This window comes from Portunus trituberculatus, chromosome 40 (assembly GCF_017591435.1).
Source record: "Portunus trituberculatus isolate SZX2019 chromosome 40, ASM1759143v1, whole genome shotgun sequence".
In the NCBI taxonomy this organism is placed as follows: Eukaryota; Metazoa; Arthropoda; class Malacostraca; order Decapoda; family Portunidae; genus Portunus; species Portunus trituberculatus.
In genome coordinates this window covers 24,481,972-24,499,379 of record NC_059294.1, presented here as the reverse complement: position 1 = coordinate 24,499,379, position 17,408 = coordinate 24,481,972, and the positions used below count along the sequence as shown (strand labels likewise).

General features: G+C 41.8%; 1 protein-coding gene across 1 annotated transcript in view; it reads left to right on the top strand.

The window, feature by feature from the left end:
- LOC123516064 (Ig-like and fibronectin type-III domain-containing protein 1) overlaps positions 1-17,408 on the top strand; it is a 402,917-nt gene that overhangs the window by 379,679 nt on the left and 5,830 nt on the right. The window contains 5 exon segments of the mRNA XM_045275103.1: positions 7,542-7,655; positions 10,960-11,134; positions 13,153-13,299; positions 14,691-14,802; positions 15,343-15,542. Of these exon segments, the coding sequence (XP_045131038.1) occupies positions 7,542-7,655; positions 10,960-11,134; positions 13,153-13,299; positions 14,691-14,802; positions 15,343-15,542 (748 nt within the window).

The window sequence follows — 17,408 nt, the reverse complement described above, 5'->3', positions numbered from 1 at the left end:
TACCAATGCATACATCTTTTTTCATTTCGTCCACTGCACTCCGCCGCATCTTCCCCTGTGAGGTATTCTTGAACACTTCCGCCTCCCTCCTTGACTGGATTTGATAGGCTATGGTGGGCAGTTGTCAAGAGTGTTTTCATGATCGAGTGGTAGTTTAGCACTAAATTCTGCGTAATCGGTATGAAAGACGTGTATTCAGTGTCACTCTGGGAGGCTCTACGTAGTTTTTCTTTTAATTTTGTGTTTTCTGATACAAGGATTGCCACGTGCGGGTCTGACGGCTTATTGCAGTTTCCCTGTTTTCCCTTATACTTTTTCCTATTTTCATATTAGTGTAGTTTAACACAGATTCTGTATAGTCGATACGAAAGACATCAAAGAGAACCCAACTAATTATTTCAGTGGTTTTGATAATTATTTGAATGGAAGCTCAAAATGCTTAACAATTCCTTCCCTTAATCACAAACCACTCCTAACCATTTTGCTTTCTTAATACTACTACAAAATATACTCAATTCCACCTCCGTTCTCTCCTACAACCACTTCTTTTCCTCTTTCTTGTCGATACTTGCAATGTTTTCTTTGTTTTTTTATTTTAGTGAGGTAATCTTGCATATCGCGGTGAAGGAGAGATGAAAGTATTGCGGGCCACACAAGGAAAGAGAGCCAGGAACCGTAAGCCCCACCAGTGCAATTACAGACCAGAAGTTTACGAGGATTATGAGAAAAATCATATATCGTGTAATAGGAGTCTGCAATGTGAGGAGAATCCATAACCAGAGGAAAGGGAAGGTCACAGAAATAGTTTTAATTCTCTTCCTCAGTATGGACGAGGACAGACAAAACAAGAGTGGCATGGGAGGTTTTGGCTTTGTGAGAGAACAGGCGGGAAACAAAGGAAGAGTAAAAAAGGAGGTAAAATAAAACAATGCTGGAGATTATATATATATTCGTGTGTGGGTGAAAAATAAAAAGTTCTGTCTGGTAAAAGATAAGGAAGGAAAGGGAATCTGAGGTCAGACAAAGACACGGAAGAATATCAGGTGGAGGAAGGAAGAGAAATGTGTGTCGGACAAAGAATGAGATGGAAGTGCTGGTAAAACAAAAGGAGAAAAGGGAAAGGAATGAAGAGAAAATAAGCGCTTGTATATAAAGTTAAACAGTGTAGGAAAAACAAAAGAACAATGACTATGAAAAAAAAATGCATGCAAAGCTTAAATAGAAAAAAAAAGGAACTGCTTATCTGTAACATAAAGACTGGCCGCAGGAAATAACAGGATAAAAGATAACGATAAAAGGAAAAAGTTTGCATTAATCAGCTGATCCATCACGACCTATATGGACAAATAGATGATAGATAAAACATTCTAAAAAAAAATGAAGAGAATAACGTGGAGAAACAGGAAGTAATTGATTGGCTGATTGATATAATGACGCCGCTGTAACGAGGCAATATGGCGCCTTAGAGAGGTAAACACAGGGAGATGAAGACAGATGTTACGTCAATGACACCTTTCTGAAGCCGCACAGGGGAGGACGATGACAGGAGGACGCGGAGGAAAGAAACGGCAACTTGGTACCTTATGGGAAAAAATTATAACTTGTGGACGGAAAGGAAAGGTGACTCCAACATCTTAAAACGCAAGAGATAGATTGTGACCTATAAAGAGGCCAAGAAAAATTACACTGCTTTGAAGGATAACACAACAGCGTAAAGTAGACAACAAATACTAGTAGACCTTATTGTAAATATACGAAAACTACAACTTATAAAGGAAAAGGAAACATGAGGGAGTCCATGCAAAATGAATGGAAAAATATATAGCTAAAAGAGAGACAAATGAACTTAAGGAGTCAATGAAAACTTGAAGTAGAAAATGAAACTTCGGGGAAAATGAAAACTTACGGAGACAATGACCAACTAAGAAGGAAAAAAATGAAAACTAGATGAGGCAGATTATGACTGAAGGAGGAGAAAATGAAAACTTAACAAGGGAAATTTTAAACAAAGGGGCCATTGAAAGTTTAAAAGGAGAAAAGGGAAACCAGACGGAAACAAAACTTTTAGTAAGAAAATTGCAACTTAGAGAAAACTACAAGTAGAGAACACTAGGAAAAAGAAAACATCATAAAGGAGAAAAGCGATGATATAAGAGAGAAAACAGTCACTTGGAGCTGCGAGAAGGAAAACAAACAAGCTGTGCGAGGAGAGAAAATTTTACTCAAACGGCAGAAATAAACCACCACCTTTTTACTGCATGGTGGAGGGAAAACTTACTTTGCCAAGAAGGGAAAAAGAACAACGAAGTAAGGGACAGCACTTGAAAAGGAAAAAGATGAGTATGAGGAAATTTACAAGACTAAGCCGGGGAGGAGGAAACAAAAGGAAATTACATCTTAAACATTTTTGTGTCCGGTTCTTTTGTGTGACTTGTGTTTCTTTAATTAGATTGGCACTTTTGTTGTTTTGCCTCAGCATGGAGTGTGTTTGCAGCTCCGGGTGAAAAATGCATCCTTGCGTAATTGTGTGTGTGTGTGTGTGTGTGTGTGTGTGTGTGTGTGTGTGTGTGTGTGTGTGTGTGTCCATCCACATGATTCAAGAGAGAATTAGTCATGTGCACGTATTCATGAGAAGAAAAACACACACACACACACACACACACACACACACACACACACACACACACACACACATTTTTACCACACAAACGTTGGTTGATATTGATTGAGGCGGGCGATGGTGGAGAGGTAGGAGAAGAGGAGGAGGAGGAGGAGGAGAAAGGGTCGGGATCAGAGGGTCAGGGAGGAGGAGGAGAGGGGGGCGGGGGAATCTCCTGTGTCCACACCATCAGCGGACAACAAACAGAGGGTGGCGAAGAGGGCAGAGGTCACACGAGGGGTGATGGTGGTCAGCCGTGCCGCGACCCAGCGCCGTAACCCCGCCCAGGACGTCGTCAGGCAAAAATAAGCACCCTAACGCACTCTAGGGAGGGAGAGGCACAAGGGTCGGGAAAAAGGGGGGAAAAAGAAAAGGGAATAGAGAGTGCAGAGTTCGTTCGTATTTTCTTTTTCTCTCCGTGACTCGAATGCATAAAAGTTTCCCTCCTGTGTGTTTTTTTTTTTCTTTCTCTCTCTTTCTCTTTTACTACCTATTTATCTCTCCTTTTTTTCAAAGATTTTCTATCATCTTTAAAATTTGAACTACTGCGAGTGTGCGCGCGTGTGTGTTTTCATTTTCTCTTTTTTTCTCTCTTTTCCATTTGTTTTCACTCATTCCTTTGTTGTAATTGTGAAAAGAAGCGAGGGAAAATAATTATACAGTACGTTGTTGTCATTGAATTCATAGAGCACATTTTTTTTTTCTATTATTTTTTTTAACCCAAACATTATTCCGTTTTCTGTGGCCACAACATTTTTTCCTCCCTCTCTCTCTCTCTCTCTCTCTCTCTCTCTCTCTCTCTCTCTCTCTCTCTCTCTCTCTCTTATGAAGCAAAGGAGAATATGCATTTTTGCGCAGCGTGCCTCTAGTGGTGCCTCGAGACCAAGTAAAATATGTCAAGTATAGCGTCATTGTGTGCGAGGTAAAAGAGAGACACATGCGAGCTGGAGAGAGAGAGAGAGAGAGAGAGAGAGAGAGAGAGAGAGAGAGAGAGAGAGAGAGAGAGAGAGAGAGACAGAGAGAGATAGAGAGAGACAGAGACAGAGAGAGAGTGTGTGTGTGGGAGTGGGAGTGGGAGCAAAGACCCCACTATCTGACGGCATCAAATTATAACTACAACGAAGTAAATAAAGCAGCTAATAAAACTATTTCAGAGAGAGAGAGAGAGAGAGAGAGAGAGAGAGAGAGACGCTAATGACAAACACACTGACACACACACACACACACACACACACACACACACACACACACACACACACGCAGACAGACAGACAGACAGACACTCGGGCCACAAAGACACCATTATTGAAAGGCATCAAATTATAAAAGTAAATACACCACGAAGAAGACAAGAGAAAGAGAAAAAAAAGTGGGGGTTCTTTTGTACTTTAAAAGCTATTTTCCTCGAGAGCTTTACGGAGAGGGAGAGAAAAAAGATGGAAAAATAAAGAAAATAACCGTATCTTGACTCTTGAAACATGAGACCGACCATAAAGTACAGGCAACAACGAGCACTGTAAATAAGAGTATGCGAAGCGTCTCTCCCTTTTAGAAAAGATGCCAAAATTACGAGGTCTTTTACCGCTGGACGAAAGGGAGCCGGGCTGGCAGCGGGGCGGGGAGCGGGGACGTGTGCTATAGAGAGAGGGACAACAGTGGCAAGAAATTTTTAGTGAGTTCTCCGATGCAATCAAAAAATGGAAAATCCTTCTTCTCCCTCGCCGCTGCCCTTGTCCAAGCCGCGAGAGAGAGAGAGAGAGAGAGAGAGAGAGAGAGAGAGAGAGATTCGCTGAATACCCAGGAAAGAATTAACCCCTTTTTTCTAATTATTTCATGCTGCTCTGAAAGATACTGTTTGACTGTGGTTCTCGTGGTGTGGCGCAGTGCTGCTGCAGGACGGGGTAAATGGAAGATGAAAAAGAAGAAAATAAAAAAAAAGATGGAGGAGGTGGAAGAGGAGAAGGGCAAGATGAGAACAGCAGGAAAGAAACGAGAAAAGTAGAGGGAAGAGCGGGATGTAGAAAATAAGGAGAGCGATAATGAGGAAAAGGATAAGACGGTAGGAGGAAGAGAAGGAGGACAAAAAGGACGAAAACGTTGGGAGAAAAAAAATTATAAGATGAAGGATATAGAGGAGGAGGAGGAGAGGAAAGAAAAAAAAGACTTGGAGAGGGAAGAAAAATGGTACAAAAAAAGATCAGCCGAAATCTCCCAACAATATTTTTTTTTGTCTCTTTTCCTCCTGCTTTTTTTTTTCTCTCTCTCTTTCTTTTCTTGAGGGACGCGTGTTCTTGCTGAGAGTCAGACAAACGCACAAAAAAGAAAGGTATGAATTTTTGTTACCTGACGCAAAGAAAGCAACGCACGATTTACACACATTTCACACAAAAAGCATGGATTCGGGAAGAGAGAGAGAGAGAGAGAGAGAGAGAGAGAGAGAGAGAGACTTCCTTGGCTCATTACCGCGTACAAACTGAATACCAAGTAGCGAAAAAAGAAGATAAAAGAAAAAAAAACTAAGCTACAAACACGCAAGGAAACAATGAAGACATGACTACTTTACCGTGTGTGCGTGTGTGTTTGTCATCCGTGTACCACTGTGTTTGTGAATCCTGGAAAGGAGAAAGAGAATAGAATAGTTTCCAAAGGTTATTTTTAAGGAAAGCCACATCCACATATCTAGTCAAAGGTGAGAGGTTAACTTCTGCATGGCGTGAAATTATACAAGTGGAGGAACGTTGCGGAATGGAGACCGGGAATACTGGAAATTGAGAGCAGAGTGAGGGGGAGCCGGAGGAGGCGCTACACATCTATATCTGGAAGGGTTTTCACACGAACTCAACATTGGATTAATATTGGAGTGTATCTGTCCCGCTGCTTGCCGGTATTAAACCCGAGTGTTGGTCCTCTGCGCGCTGGATTGGAAGGTACTCCCATATCGGTCCTTCTCGCTTCAATTGAGTATTCAGAAAGGCATTACTCTCTCACCTTGACTATTTTCAAAGGCCTTAGATATGATTAGCAGCGTTCTCAAGGGTGTTTCAAGTATTAACATTGTAAAAAATCATGTTAGTCTTTTAGTAAAACAGTAAAAACACACCTAAAAGCCTATATAACGTCAACTGGGCTCTTTTTGAATGTAGTGGAGGTTTGGCCATGGGTGTTACAGGATATGACTCGTGCAAATGCTACGCTAGTGACAAGAATTGCTAAACGGAATCTAACTTCACCTATTCTATGCAGTTTGGTCAAGATTGAGGCTGTGAAGCTATGAAAAGTTTAGAGATGTCTTTGGTTAGAGAGTTACAGTTACATAGAAACATAGGCCACAGCGGTGCTCAAGAAGTGACCTGACATAGGACTACTAAGAAAGTAAAGAGAGAGAGAGAGAGAGAGAGAGAGAGAGAGAGACACAAACATACAGACAGACATGGATAGAACCAGTGTACTCAGCCGTGTCCTTACCTAAGATTGGGACTTCTTAATTTTTCAACAAATCTGGGTAACTTTCCAGGTCTTGCAATCCTCACTGAAGTTTGTAATGGAATATTTATAATTAACTCGGACGTCTGAGAGAGAGAGAGAGAGAGAGAGAGAGAGAGAGAGAGAGAGAGAGAGAGAGAGAGAGAGAGAGAGAGAGAGAGAGAGAGAGAGAGAGAGAGAGAGAGAGAGAGAGAGAGAGAGAGAGAGAGACAGAGAGAGAGAAGAGAGAGAGGTGCTGCTCCAAGATTACGCTAGACGATTTTTTTTGTAATGAGAACCTTGTTTTTTTTTTTTTTTTTTTTTTTTTTTTTTGAGAGAGAGAGAGAGAGAGAGATAGGAGTGGTGGTGCTGATGCAAGATTACCAAGCACGATATTTTGTTATGAGAACCTCGATTTTTGCGACGCTTAATGCAATGTTGAAGCAACAGAGAGAGAGAGAGAGAGAGAGAGAGAGAGTGAGGAAGATGTCCGTCTATTCTATGATAATTAATTTCATCAGATTGATTACGAATTCTTTAGATAAATAGGTGACTAGTGATGTGTGTGTGTGTGTGTGTTATGTGTGTGTGTGTGTGTGTGTGTGTGTGTGTGTGTGTGTGTGTGTGTGTGTGTGTGTGTTTGTGTGTTTGTGTTTGAGCGCGCTGTCACTTTAGATAAGTATCCACACAGACAAATAAACAGGCATACAAACACATAAAGATGAAAAGACAGTTATAGAAAAAAAATAGACAGGATGACGAAAGAAAAGATAGACGGAAAAATAGATTAACAGACAGACAGACAGACAGACAGATCGATAGATAGATAGATTAATAGAAGACTCAAATTCACAGATACGAAGGAATAAGCTGGCAGATGCAACTCTCACAACACTTCTATATTGAGTCATCGAAGCGTAATATCCCGCACTCAATAACTGCAACACAGAATAAGCACTAATAATATCCTCTCTCTCTCTCTCTCTCTCTCTCTCTCTCTCTCTCTCTCTCTCTCTCTCTCTCTCTCTCTCTCTCTCTGGATGTAGTCTAAAGTATTATTCACTAACGTTTTATGTTTTGTATATATTGATCTACTTATTCATCTTTCTGACTTATTCATTCGTTCACTCCTTCCTTTACTGTATCATTAATCATTTCAATTTATACATTCTTTTATTCATTTTCTTCGATTACTTATTTCATTTATTTATTACGTAATTTATTCTCTCCTTCATTTATACAGTCATACGTACGTTCTTTTCATCAGGCTTTGTATCTATTTGCTTGCCTACTTATTCGTGTGTATAGATAGATCCGGTATATTTATCCTCTATTTATTTATTTATTTGCGTGATTATTTTTATGTATTTATTTTATCATTTATTTATTTATTTATTTGTATTTTTATTTCCTTCCGCAGGTGGAGGGAAGCTTCCGTATGCAGCTCAAGATCAAGAAAGTCACGCTCAATGATTCCCACTCCTACTACTGCCACGCCCGCAACGCCTTCGGTCTCTCCACCCGCGTTGTCAAGGTGATTACTGGCCCTGCAACACACACACACACACACACACACACACACACCATTTTTTTTTTTGTGGAGTTTTAATAATTTATTTGGATTCTCTCTCTCTCTCTCTCTCTCTCTCTCTCTCTCTCTCTCTCTCTCTCTCTCTCTCTCTCTCTCTCTCTCTCTCTCTCTCTCTTTTTTTTTTTTTTCTTTCCTCCTCCTCCTCCTCCTCCTCCTCCAGACAGGCAGACAGACAGACAGACGGATATGATGAATAAAAAAAATGATATTCTCGTTTCCAGTTTTTCTTTCTTTTTCTCTTTCTTTTCTTCTTTCTCTTTCATTCAGTAGGAGTAAGTTTTTTTTCTTTTCTCTTTCTCATTCTTTTCCTTTTTTCTTTCTGAGCGAGAAGGTGATCCAATGTAGCGTCTTTTTCTTTCTTTTCTTACTTTTTTTTTTCTTCCCGAGATAAAGTCAGCCTCGCTTTTCCCTCCAGGTTTCCTTTTCTTTTATCTTTCATTAATTCTTAAACTGCATTTCCTTGATTTTTTCCTTCCTTTCCACAGTCATTTAATTTCTCTCTCTCTCTCTCTCTCTCTCTCTCTCTCTCTCTCTCTCTCTCTCTCTCTCATATTTTACTATTTTATGCATACTTTTTTACTATTTTCTTATTTTGTTCCTCTACACGCAAGTCAACCTCTCCATATTTCTCACCTTCTATTCATTCTTTCCCTCCTCATGACATTCCTCTTCCTCTCTTCTCCTCCTCTTTTAATCGTCTTTTTTCCTGCTTATTTTTTTGTTCCTCCTCGGCGTCACAATATCAGTTCTCCCTTTTCTCTCTCTCTCTTAAGCTGTTTTTCATCTCCTTTCTCCCCTTTTGACACAGCTTACCTCCTCAAAAAGTGTGTAGTGTATGTGAAACAGGAGTCAGAAGTCGTGTAACTCTCGACACTTCTTTCACTGTGGTCTCTGTGTTCCCTTCAGTCTTGCATCCTCTGTGTCTTGTGATAATCTGCATGGAAAATCTGAAAATAAACAGAGCAAGGGAGTGATGCATGTTATCCGATTATTGGCCAAGATTGTATCGATGAATTTGCTTCCTTTACTCTCTCACTTACTGTTGCCTAATTTCCTTGTCCTTCGTATTAGTAGTCTGAATGTTACCCTTAAATTGATGGCCACATTTTGTTTATTCTTTTTTTTTTTTTTTTAGGGGGGGGGAGCGCCTGGTTTTCATCTGTTTAAAAATATTTTCTTTTGCATTTTTCCATTTTTTTTTTTTTTTTTTTAATCGGGTGTGAATGTTTCTCATGTGAATGTTTCTGCACTGTTACCTTGGAAATGGGCGCTAGTTCTGGTGTTTGTGTGTTGTGTTAGGAGGCGTTCATTTGTGAGCGTATGTACCTTTCATTAATACTAAAAGCCCGCGTCTCTGTGCTTCCGCTGGGTGAAAGTACCAGCTGATGTATCGTTTGCTTTTAAGAGAACTCCCGCAGTGCAGCAGTCACGAATATAGATAAAAAAAATAAATAAAAAAGTAAGACCAATAAAAAACTGAAGGTGATTAAAGTTTTAAAAATTCTCAAAAAATAGGAGTCAGGTGAAACAAATTATTAGAAATGTAAATCACTGAAGTTAAATGTATGATCTAGAGGGATGATTAATTGAGATCAAGCTTGATATATAAAAATGTAAAAGGTTTAAACTCCTATCCGTGATGTTAGAATATGAACAATCGAAATTAAACTTGTTATTTAGAAATCTGGAGTTCATAATCACGAGTAAAAAAAAAAAAAAAAGTCATTTGCAAATAGAACGACAACGAGGAATGAGAGACGAACGAATAATTGCACGAGATGAAAGACGAGAAAAGGTTCAAACACCAAGTATAGAGTGGCTGTCGACTCAATTAGCATTTCAGAAGCACAAAAATCAAATAACGATAAATTTGTCGTTGAGGACGTTGGTAGGAACTGTGTAATGGCAGCGCTTTTTTATTGCATTTTCTTGTTTTATTTTCACTTTTTTTTTTTTTATATATATAATTCCGTGGCCTTGTGGCGGATTAAGAGGGATTGTGTGTTATTTCTGTCCCTGTTATGTCTCTCTCTCTCTCTCTCTCTCTCTCTCTCTCTCTCTCTCTCTCTCTCTCTCTCTCTCTCTCTCTCTCTCTCTCTCTCTCTCTCTCTCTCTCTCTCTCTCTCTCTCTCTCTCTCTCTCTCTCTCTCTCTCTCTCTCTCTCTCTCTCTCTCTCTCTCTCTCTCTCTCTCTCTCTCTCTCTCTCTCTCTCTCTCTCTCTCTCTCTCTCTCTCTCTCTCTCTCTCTCTCTCTCTCTCTCTCTCTCTCTCTCTCTCTCTCTCTCTCTCTCTCTCTCTCTCTCTCTCTCTCTCTCTCTCTCTCTCTCTCTCTCTCTCTCTCTCTCTCTCTCTCTCTCTCTCTCTCTCTCTCTCTCTCTCTCTCTCTCTCTCTCTCTCTCTCTCTCTCTCTCTCTCTCTCTCTCTCTCTCTCTCTCTCTCTCTCTCATCCTGAGGTTCACCGCCCTCCTCCGTCCTTTTACAATGGAATTAAAAAATTATACATGCACTCCTCTGTGTGTGTGTGTGTGTGTGTGTGTGTGTGTGTGTGTGTGTGTGTGTGTGTGTGTGTGTGTGTGTGTGTGTGTGTGTGTGTGTGTGTGTGTGTGTGTGTGTGTGTGTGTGTGTGTGTGTGTTACATGCTCACTAGATTTCAAAGAGACTAATTAGCATTGTATTCTTTCTTACATCATTATTCTTTGGTAACACTTAGTTAGAATATAGGTAGATTTTTTCATCTGCTTCGCCCTTTTTCCTTATATCATATTCCTTGTTTCGTCTTTTGTATTGTTTATACAATTCATAATGTTTTTATTAATATTTTATGTTGTTATTCTACATACATTTTCGAAATCGTTTTTGCCATTTTTCTTCACAGGACTTGATGCTTATATTTTTCACCAATCATGTCATCTATCAGTCAGTTATATCTTTTAATTCCCTCCAATATACTATGAAAAAATCCTGAACTCACAAATTTACGCCATATTCACCAATGACGAGTCACTCATTTGTACCGTCCAATCCCTGCTAACAACTCACAAAACTCACCACATATATAAATAATAACCATCAACCAGCAGCCAATTATCAACCAGTTAAGCTCTTTTTTACTCATAAACCTCACGAATAAACTAGGAAAGATCACGAACTCACAAACCCTCAACATATACCCATCACTTCCTCTCCGTTCTCTCCCTCTCTCACTCATTCACTCATGCATTTCTCGTTGCTGCTTTGTATGTTCTCAGGTAGAGCTCACCCAACCAGTCAAGCTGCAGGTGGACGTGACGGAGTGCTGCGTGGAGAGCAACGTGACAGACACCTGCATGGAAGCGTGTGCCTTCGACGAGCTCAACTTCGAGAGTGTGATGAACAAGGAAGAGTGTATCCCAGACTTCGCAAAGCTGATGAAGTGTGCTGCAGGTAAGGAAGAGAGAGAGAGAGAGAGAGAGAGTTAAACTTTGAAATAATAACGATGTGCTTCTGGTTTTAAAAGGAAACTTGTTCTATCATTTTTATTGTATGCTCTTTGTCGTTTCTCTCTCTCTCTCTCTCTCTCTCTCTCTCTCTCTCTCTCTCTCTCTCTCTCTCTCTCTCTCTCTCTCACATATGATAAAATTCTAAGCGTTAAAGGAAAAGCTCTCGATCCAACCAACTGTTGAATGTGAACTTCCAATCACTCAGTTTGTCATTTAGGAGTGTCAGTCAGTCAGTTAGTCAGTCGGTCAATCAATTAAATAGTCATCCAATCTATCTCTCATTCAGCCAGTCATTAGTCAGTCCGCCAGTCAGTCAGTCATTTGAATAGTCAATCAGACAGTAAACAAGTTAATCAATTAAGTAATCACATGGCAATTAATTGGTGAACACACACACACACACACACACACACACACACACACACACACACACACACACACACACCAAAACATTAATCTATAAAGTGACTGAGCATTTCGTAACACACACACACACACAAAGTATCTTATGTTTTCGTTTCAATTCGTCGCGTTTAATTGTGCAACGTTCGTTTTCTGTGTTTGTGTGTCTGTGTTGCCTATCCGGTTAGGCTTAAGGTGATCAACTCCTAAAAATACCAGCTTTTAAAAGGATCCAGTGCTATATTTTGAAAAGGGGCAAAATATTAAAGAGGGATTCAGGCCACATATATACATAGCACATCCTCTCTCTCTCTCTCTCTCTCTCTCTCTCTCTCTCTCTCTCTCTCTCTCTCTCTCTCTCTCTCTCTCTCTCTCTCTCTCTCTCTCTAATTGAAGATCACACACTCGTATAATTACCGAAGAGGAGATTCACGCCTGGAATGTGATGACGATGAGTCCCCTTGAAGCGTCCTGTTTGCAAGCACTGGCCGCACCATTAGGCAAGGACTGCCTCCTCTCCCCCTCTTCTTCCCAACCTCCCTTCACCTACCGTGTCTTGTGGCGTCGCAGACCAAATAGGAGTGAAAATAAAGCGAGATAATTGTGGTAGATAGAAGGTAGAAGCGGTTGAAGAAGGTAAACAATAAACATGGTGTACAGAGATAGGAGAGGGAAAAGAGGTTGATGGTAATGGAAGGGTGAAGTTTTAGCAATGACAGGAGACGAAAGTGGTGTAGAGGAGATAAGGGACGTAAAAGGAAGAGTGTAGATTAAGTGTTACGAGGGAAACAAAAAGGAAAAGACAGATGTAGCGTAGAGGTAGAAGAAAAAGATTAGGAAAGGTTAATAGCGACCGAGAGAGGAGGGAGAGAAGGCCGGGGGGGAGCTAAATCTTTGAGTATTCTTTATAGAAATTAATGAAAGTTAGAAGAGCTAAGCGAAAGAGAAGGATGAGGAGCTAGGATAGAGAGAAAAATACGTGGATATAATGAGAATAATTGTTGACAAAAATATATATGTAGCTTTTATCTGAGTAGAAAAGCCTAACGTTAAGCTCTACATTGTTTGTCTGCTCCATCATGGGAACAACACAATGGCCGCGAGTGGCAATGTTCCTGTGGTAGTGAGTGGGTGAATGAGTGCATGACTGAATGGAACCATTAAGTGTAATCATTAATAAGTATACGGATAGGTTATAGAGTATGAGTGGATGAATAAGGGAATAACAAAGTGGATGAATCGTTGAATGTGTAACGAAATGCACGAGTGAGTCAGGTTAATGAATATGAGAATGTATGAATAAGTGAATGAGTGCTGGTGTGTATGGAAAAGTGAATGAGTATCAGAGTGAATGAATGAGCGAATAACAAAGTACATGAGCCAGTGAATGAGTAACGAAGTGCACGAGTGAATCAGATTAGTGAATATGAGAATGTGTGAATAAGTGAATGAGTGCTGGTGTGTTATGGGAAGGTGATTGAGTAATAGAGTGCTGGACAGAGTAGATGAAGAGTACAAGACAGCAAGACAGCGTAGTAGCACATGCCCTGCCTTCCACAGATGGGTCGGATCACAGGAGCTGCTGCAGTAAGAACAAAGTGCCGCGCCCGTGCCTCGACTGGTGCCGTGGGGAGCCCGTGCCGCACCTTCACCTGTGTGAGCTGCGCTGGGCACCTGTCATCATCTCCTGCTTCAACGAGGGGCAAGGTAACTCAGCCCCGTCTCCTTCTCTTCCCTTCCCTACCTTGAAGTGTGTGTGTGTGTGTGTGTGTGTGTGTGTGTGTGTGTGTGTGTGTGTGTGTGTGTGTGTGTGTGTGTGTGTGTGTGTGCGCGCTTCTCATCTTCCTGATTATAGTCCTCTTGCTTTTCCTCTTCTATTAATCTGCTTCTTCATCTTCCCTTCACTCCTTCCCTCTCCCTCCTCTTATCCCTTTGTTCCACCTTTTACTCCTATCGTCCTCCTCCTCCTCGTCCTCCTCCTCCTTCCTCCTCCTCCTCCTCCTCCTCCTCGTCATATTCATAATCTCAGAAATTCCCTCCCGCTCCTCTCCTTGTTATATTCGTAATTTCCTTCACATTTCTTACACTTAACCTTTTTTAAGCCTGTTTCTTATTTTAGATTGCCTCCTTCACTTAAGCACTGTTGAAACTTTTCTTTCCGCGTCTTGCAAATTCCGTCATGCGTTATTTTCCACCGATGCTTTGTTTTTCCTTCTTTTTTCCCTCTTTGTGGGTGCTGTAGTAGAAAGATGGCTGGTCAGGGTTTCGTTATTTTTTTTCTAAGTGTTCATGTATCTGTTAACCATTCTCTTGTCTTAGTAATAGTAGTAGTAGTAGTAGTAGTAGTAGTAGTGATGGTGATGATAGTAGTAGTGTAAATGCAGTTTGTTTGTTTTTTAAGTACTTATGTATGAGTTGCTTTCTCTCTTTTCATACTAGCAATATAAGTGTAATTTTTCCAAAGTACTGATATATCAATTAACTTTTCCTTTCTCATATAGTAATATAGTAGTAGTAGTAGTAGTAGTAGTAGTAGTTGTTGTATTAGTAGTAGTAGATGTAGTAGTAGAAGCAGTAGTAGTAGTAGTAGTAGTAGTAGTAGTAGTAGTAGTTGTAGTAGTAGTAGTTGTTGTTGTTGTTGTTTTTATAGCATGTGGGCTTTTCACGAGAATTCCTGGGCTAAAAGGGGTACTTTTTAAGGGTACCTCCTATCTCAAAGCCCACCCGCTAGGAAACCGTTGCCCCGAGTGAGGAAGCCCAACCTACACTTGGACCGTGAACAGGATTCGAACCTGTGCGCTTGGAGTTGTTGTAGTAGTAGTAGTGTCAGCAATTCATCCATGTCATCTTAAAAATTTGTCTTATCCACCACACGCTCCTCAGTTCCCATAGCGCAGTGTCACAGTGTTAACATTCCTCCCCCCATAAAAACTTCACTATCATATTTTCCTACAAACCTTTCAACAACTCAGTCTTTAAACCTGTCACTAACTCAATCTTCTTGTCCTCTACGAACCCGTCACCAAATAACTTCAAAAACCTTCACTTAATCATTGTTCTCGAAACCCGTCAATAACGCAGTCTTCTACCCCTTCCAGAGTTCCTGCCGGGGCCGCCCTTGGATGTCAAGATCACCAGCACCAGCTCCTCCTCGGCCACTGTGTCATGGAAGCCTCCCGCCAAGAACCCCGCCGCGGTGGAGCTGTACCGGTGAGTGGTTGGTTGGAAGGAGAGAGAGAGAGAGAGAGAGAGAGAGAGAGAGAGAGAGAGAGAGAGGGAGAGGGAGAGTGGGAAAGGGAGAGAGAGAGGGAGTGGGAGGGAATGAAATAAGGATAGAAGTTTGGTTATGAATTTGTAACAAGACATGGAGGCAGCATTTGCAACGATGATGGGAAGCCAGTATTTGCATTCCTATTTTTACCTTTAGATCTGCAAGTTTTCTTCTTGGTATTAGTTCTGATGTGTTGATATGAATGGACGGTTTAATAAAAGAGAAAATTGACAAATGGGTTTAAGTTTCAGGGTTGCAGGTTTTGTTGTGTTATTCATAATTTAAAAGATCAAATAGTGTCTAACATCAATCCACTGATGAAACAAATGACTAACACAGAACCCCACTGGTAAAACAATAATTCATTTTCTTCCTGTGATCCTATGTGTGATTTTCTTCCTGTGATCCTATGTGTGATTTTGGCTTCCTTCAGCTTCTCTTATGTTCTTTTGATAACGTATTGTGTTTCCCTCCGGCAGCGTGTTCTGGCGCATCAAAGGGCACCGCGAGGCTCACAAGAATGACACAGCCTCTACGGAGCTCCTGATCGCTGGCATGAAGGAGGGTGAGACGTACGAGGTGGCGGTGAAGGCGGGCAACCACAAAGGAACCTCCGTCCTCACCCGCACCGCCACCTACAACCACACCATGAGCTCCGTCACCCGCGCCTCCACGCCAGGTACGTCACTCGCTGGCCCGGAAAATGACGCTTTGATTCTAATCGTAACCTCAGCCATTTCATTTTTATCCCCACCCACGTGAAGGAGAGGAATGATGGAAGGTTTTTAACAGTATTTGCCCTTTGACTGTTAATGAGAATGTGACTTTTATGCTATTTGAATGTCCCTCTGCGATTGTTTTTTACTAGGTCAAAATTAAAGCCAGAGACACTGAATGGTCTGAACTTTTCTGGTCATTCTTTTGCTGTCAGTGGTGTCTTTCAAAATTACATCCTCAACACGCACTACACCATTTCATTAAGCTTGAGGGAAGCCGAGGCAGCCAAAGTGCTCAAAGTATAAGAGTAAAATGCAAACTGGTGCCACTCACGGGAAATGCATCAAAAGAAGAGAGTCGATACCAATTTTCCGGGGTTTTGAAGCCGCTCTAATACGTACTTGTCCTTCCGAGAGGCTCAGACCGTGTAGAAAAGAGGATTCCGCCTTGAAATGTTGGCCGCCCGGTCTCACGATAGGACACAGTGACACCGAGGGTCGAGATGAGGGCGACGGGAGTGGGCGGGTGATTTATACGATGCCTCGTCGCTCTTCGGACTGACAGCAGGTGGAAGGAAAAAAGAAAATGAATGACGCTCGATAGAGGAAAAGGATGCCGGTTGATTATTGCTCGAAATTCTGTTAGCTTGATGGAGTGAGCGAGCGAGACACTTAACTCTTCTCCGAGGCTGTGGCGGCGGAGTGGCAAAGCAGGAGCCGAGTAGCGGGATGGAAGTGGCCGGGTTTCCAAAGTCAGAGGGAAGCTTGGGATGAACTGAGAGAGCTCCCGAAGTGGCTTGTTTCTCATTCCGGAAGTCGCCCTGAACTCAAGCCTTGTTAGGGCTGATTGAAGAGGGCGTGAAGGACTTGGCACCGACGGGAGGGTGTGTGATGGGTGACTGAGGTGGTGGATAAGGGAGGAGGGAAGAGAGAGAGAGAGAGAGAGAGAGAGAGAGAGAGAGAGAGAGAGAGAGAGAGAGAGAGACTGGCAGCGAGGGAAGGAATCGAGAGGAAGAGAGGAATAAGGAGGAAAGGGGAGGCATGGAGGGACTGCGGGGATCATTAGTGCACGTCAGTCTCTCGCGCTGATTAAGCTCACTCCAGACGCCAAGAGGTTAGGTTGTCAAATGGCGCTGCCTCGGCCCGGTGCGTGGCGGGTCTTTCCGATGCCAGCTTATTGATTTCCATCTCGCGGAAGTGGATCGTTGATAAGTCGCGGGGGGCGGGAGTTTACGGTGAAGGAGGACTGATTAAGCTCCGGCAGCCGCGTGATGAAGATTCCCTGCCCCTTCCCGTCCCTTCCCTTCCCTTTCCTTCCTTCCCTTTCTCTTCCTTCTCCTCCTCGCACCCACTCACAGGAGACAGATCAATACCTAGGCGGTGGAAATCATCTCCATTATCTGTAAGGGAAGCAGGAAGGGGAGAGCGTTGCAGTTACGAGGCCTTCATTCATGTCACGACACGTTCAGCTGCCCCGGATGTACTGATGCTTCGAGGTCCAGTGAATTTCATGTCTAAGTCGAATAAAAATATCCCTTGTTGATTTTTTTGTTCTGTTTTGCCGAGTCAGACGGAATTAAGACTGGAAATACTTGAAAGACCTGAACTACTCGATGCATCCTGTGTTGTTATTGATGTCTTTCAAAATCAGCAAAGATCAAGAAACAGGAATGCGATAAGTAGAGTTGGATGCTGCTTTTTTAATACTTTTTTTTTTTTATCTGAATCACTTCGCACATGACATGATTACTACCTTGGTTATCAGTACGCACATAAGCCACATCAACCTATAGCAGGGACAGTAAATAGAGATAGATTTTCTCTCTAAT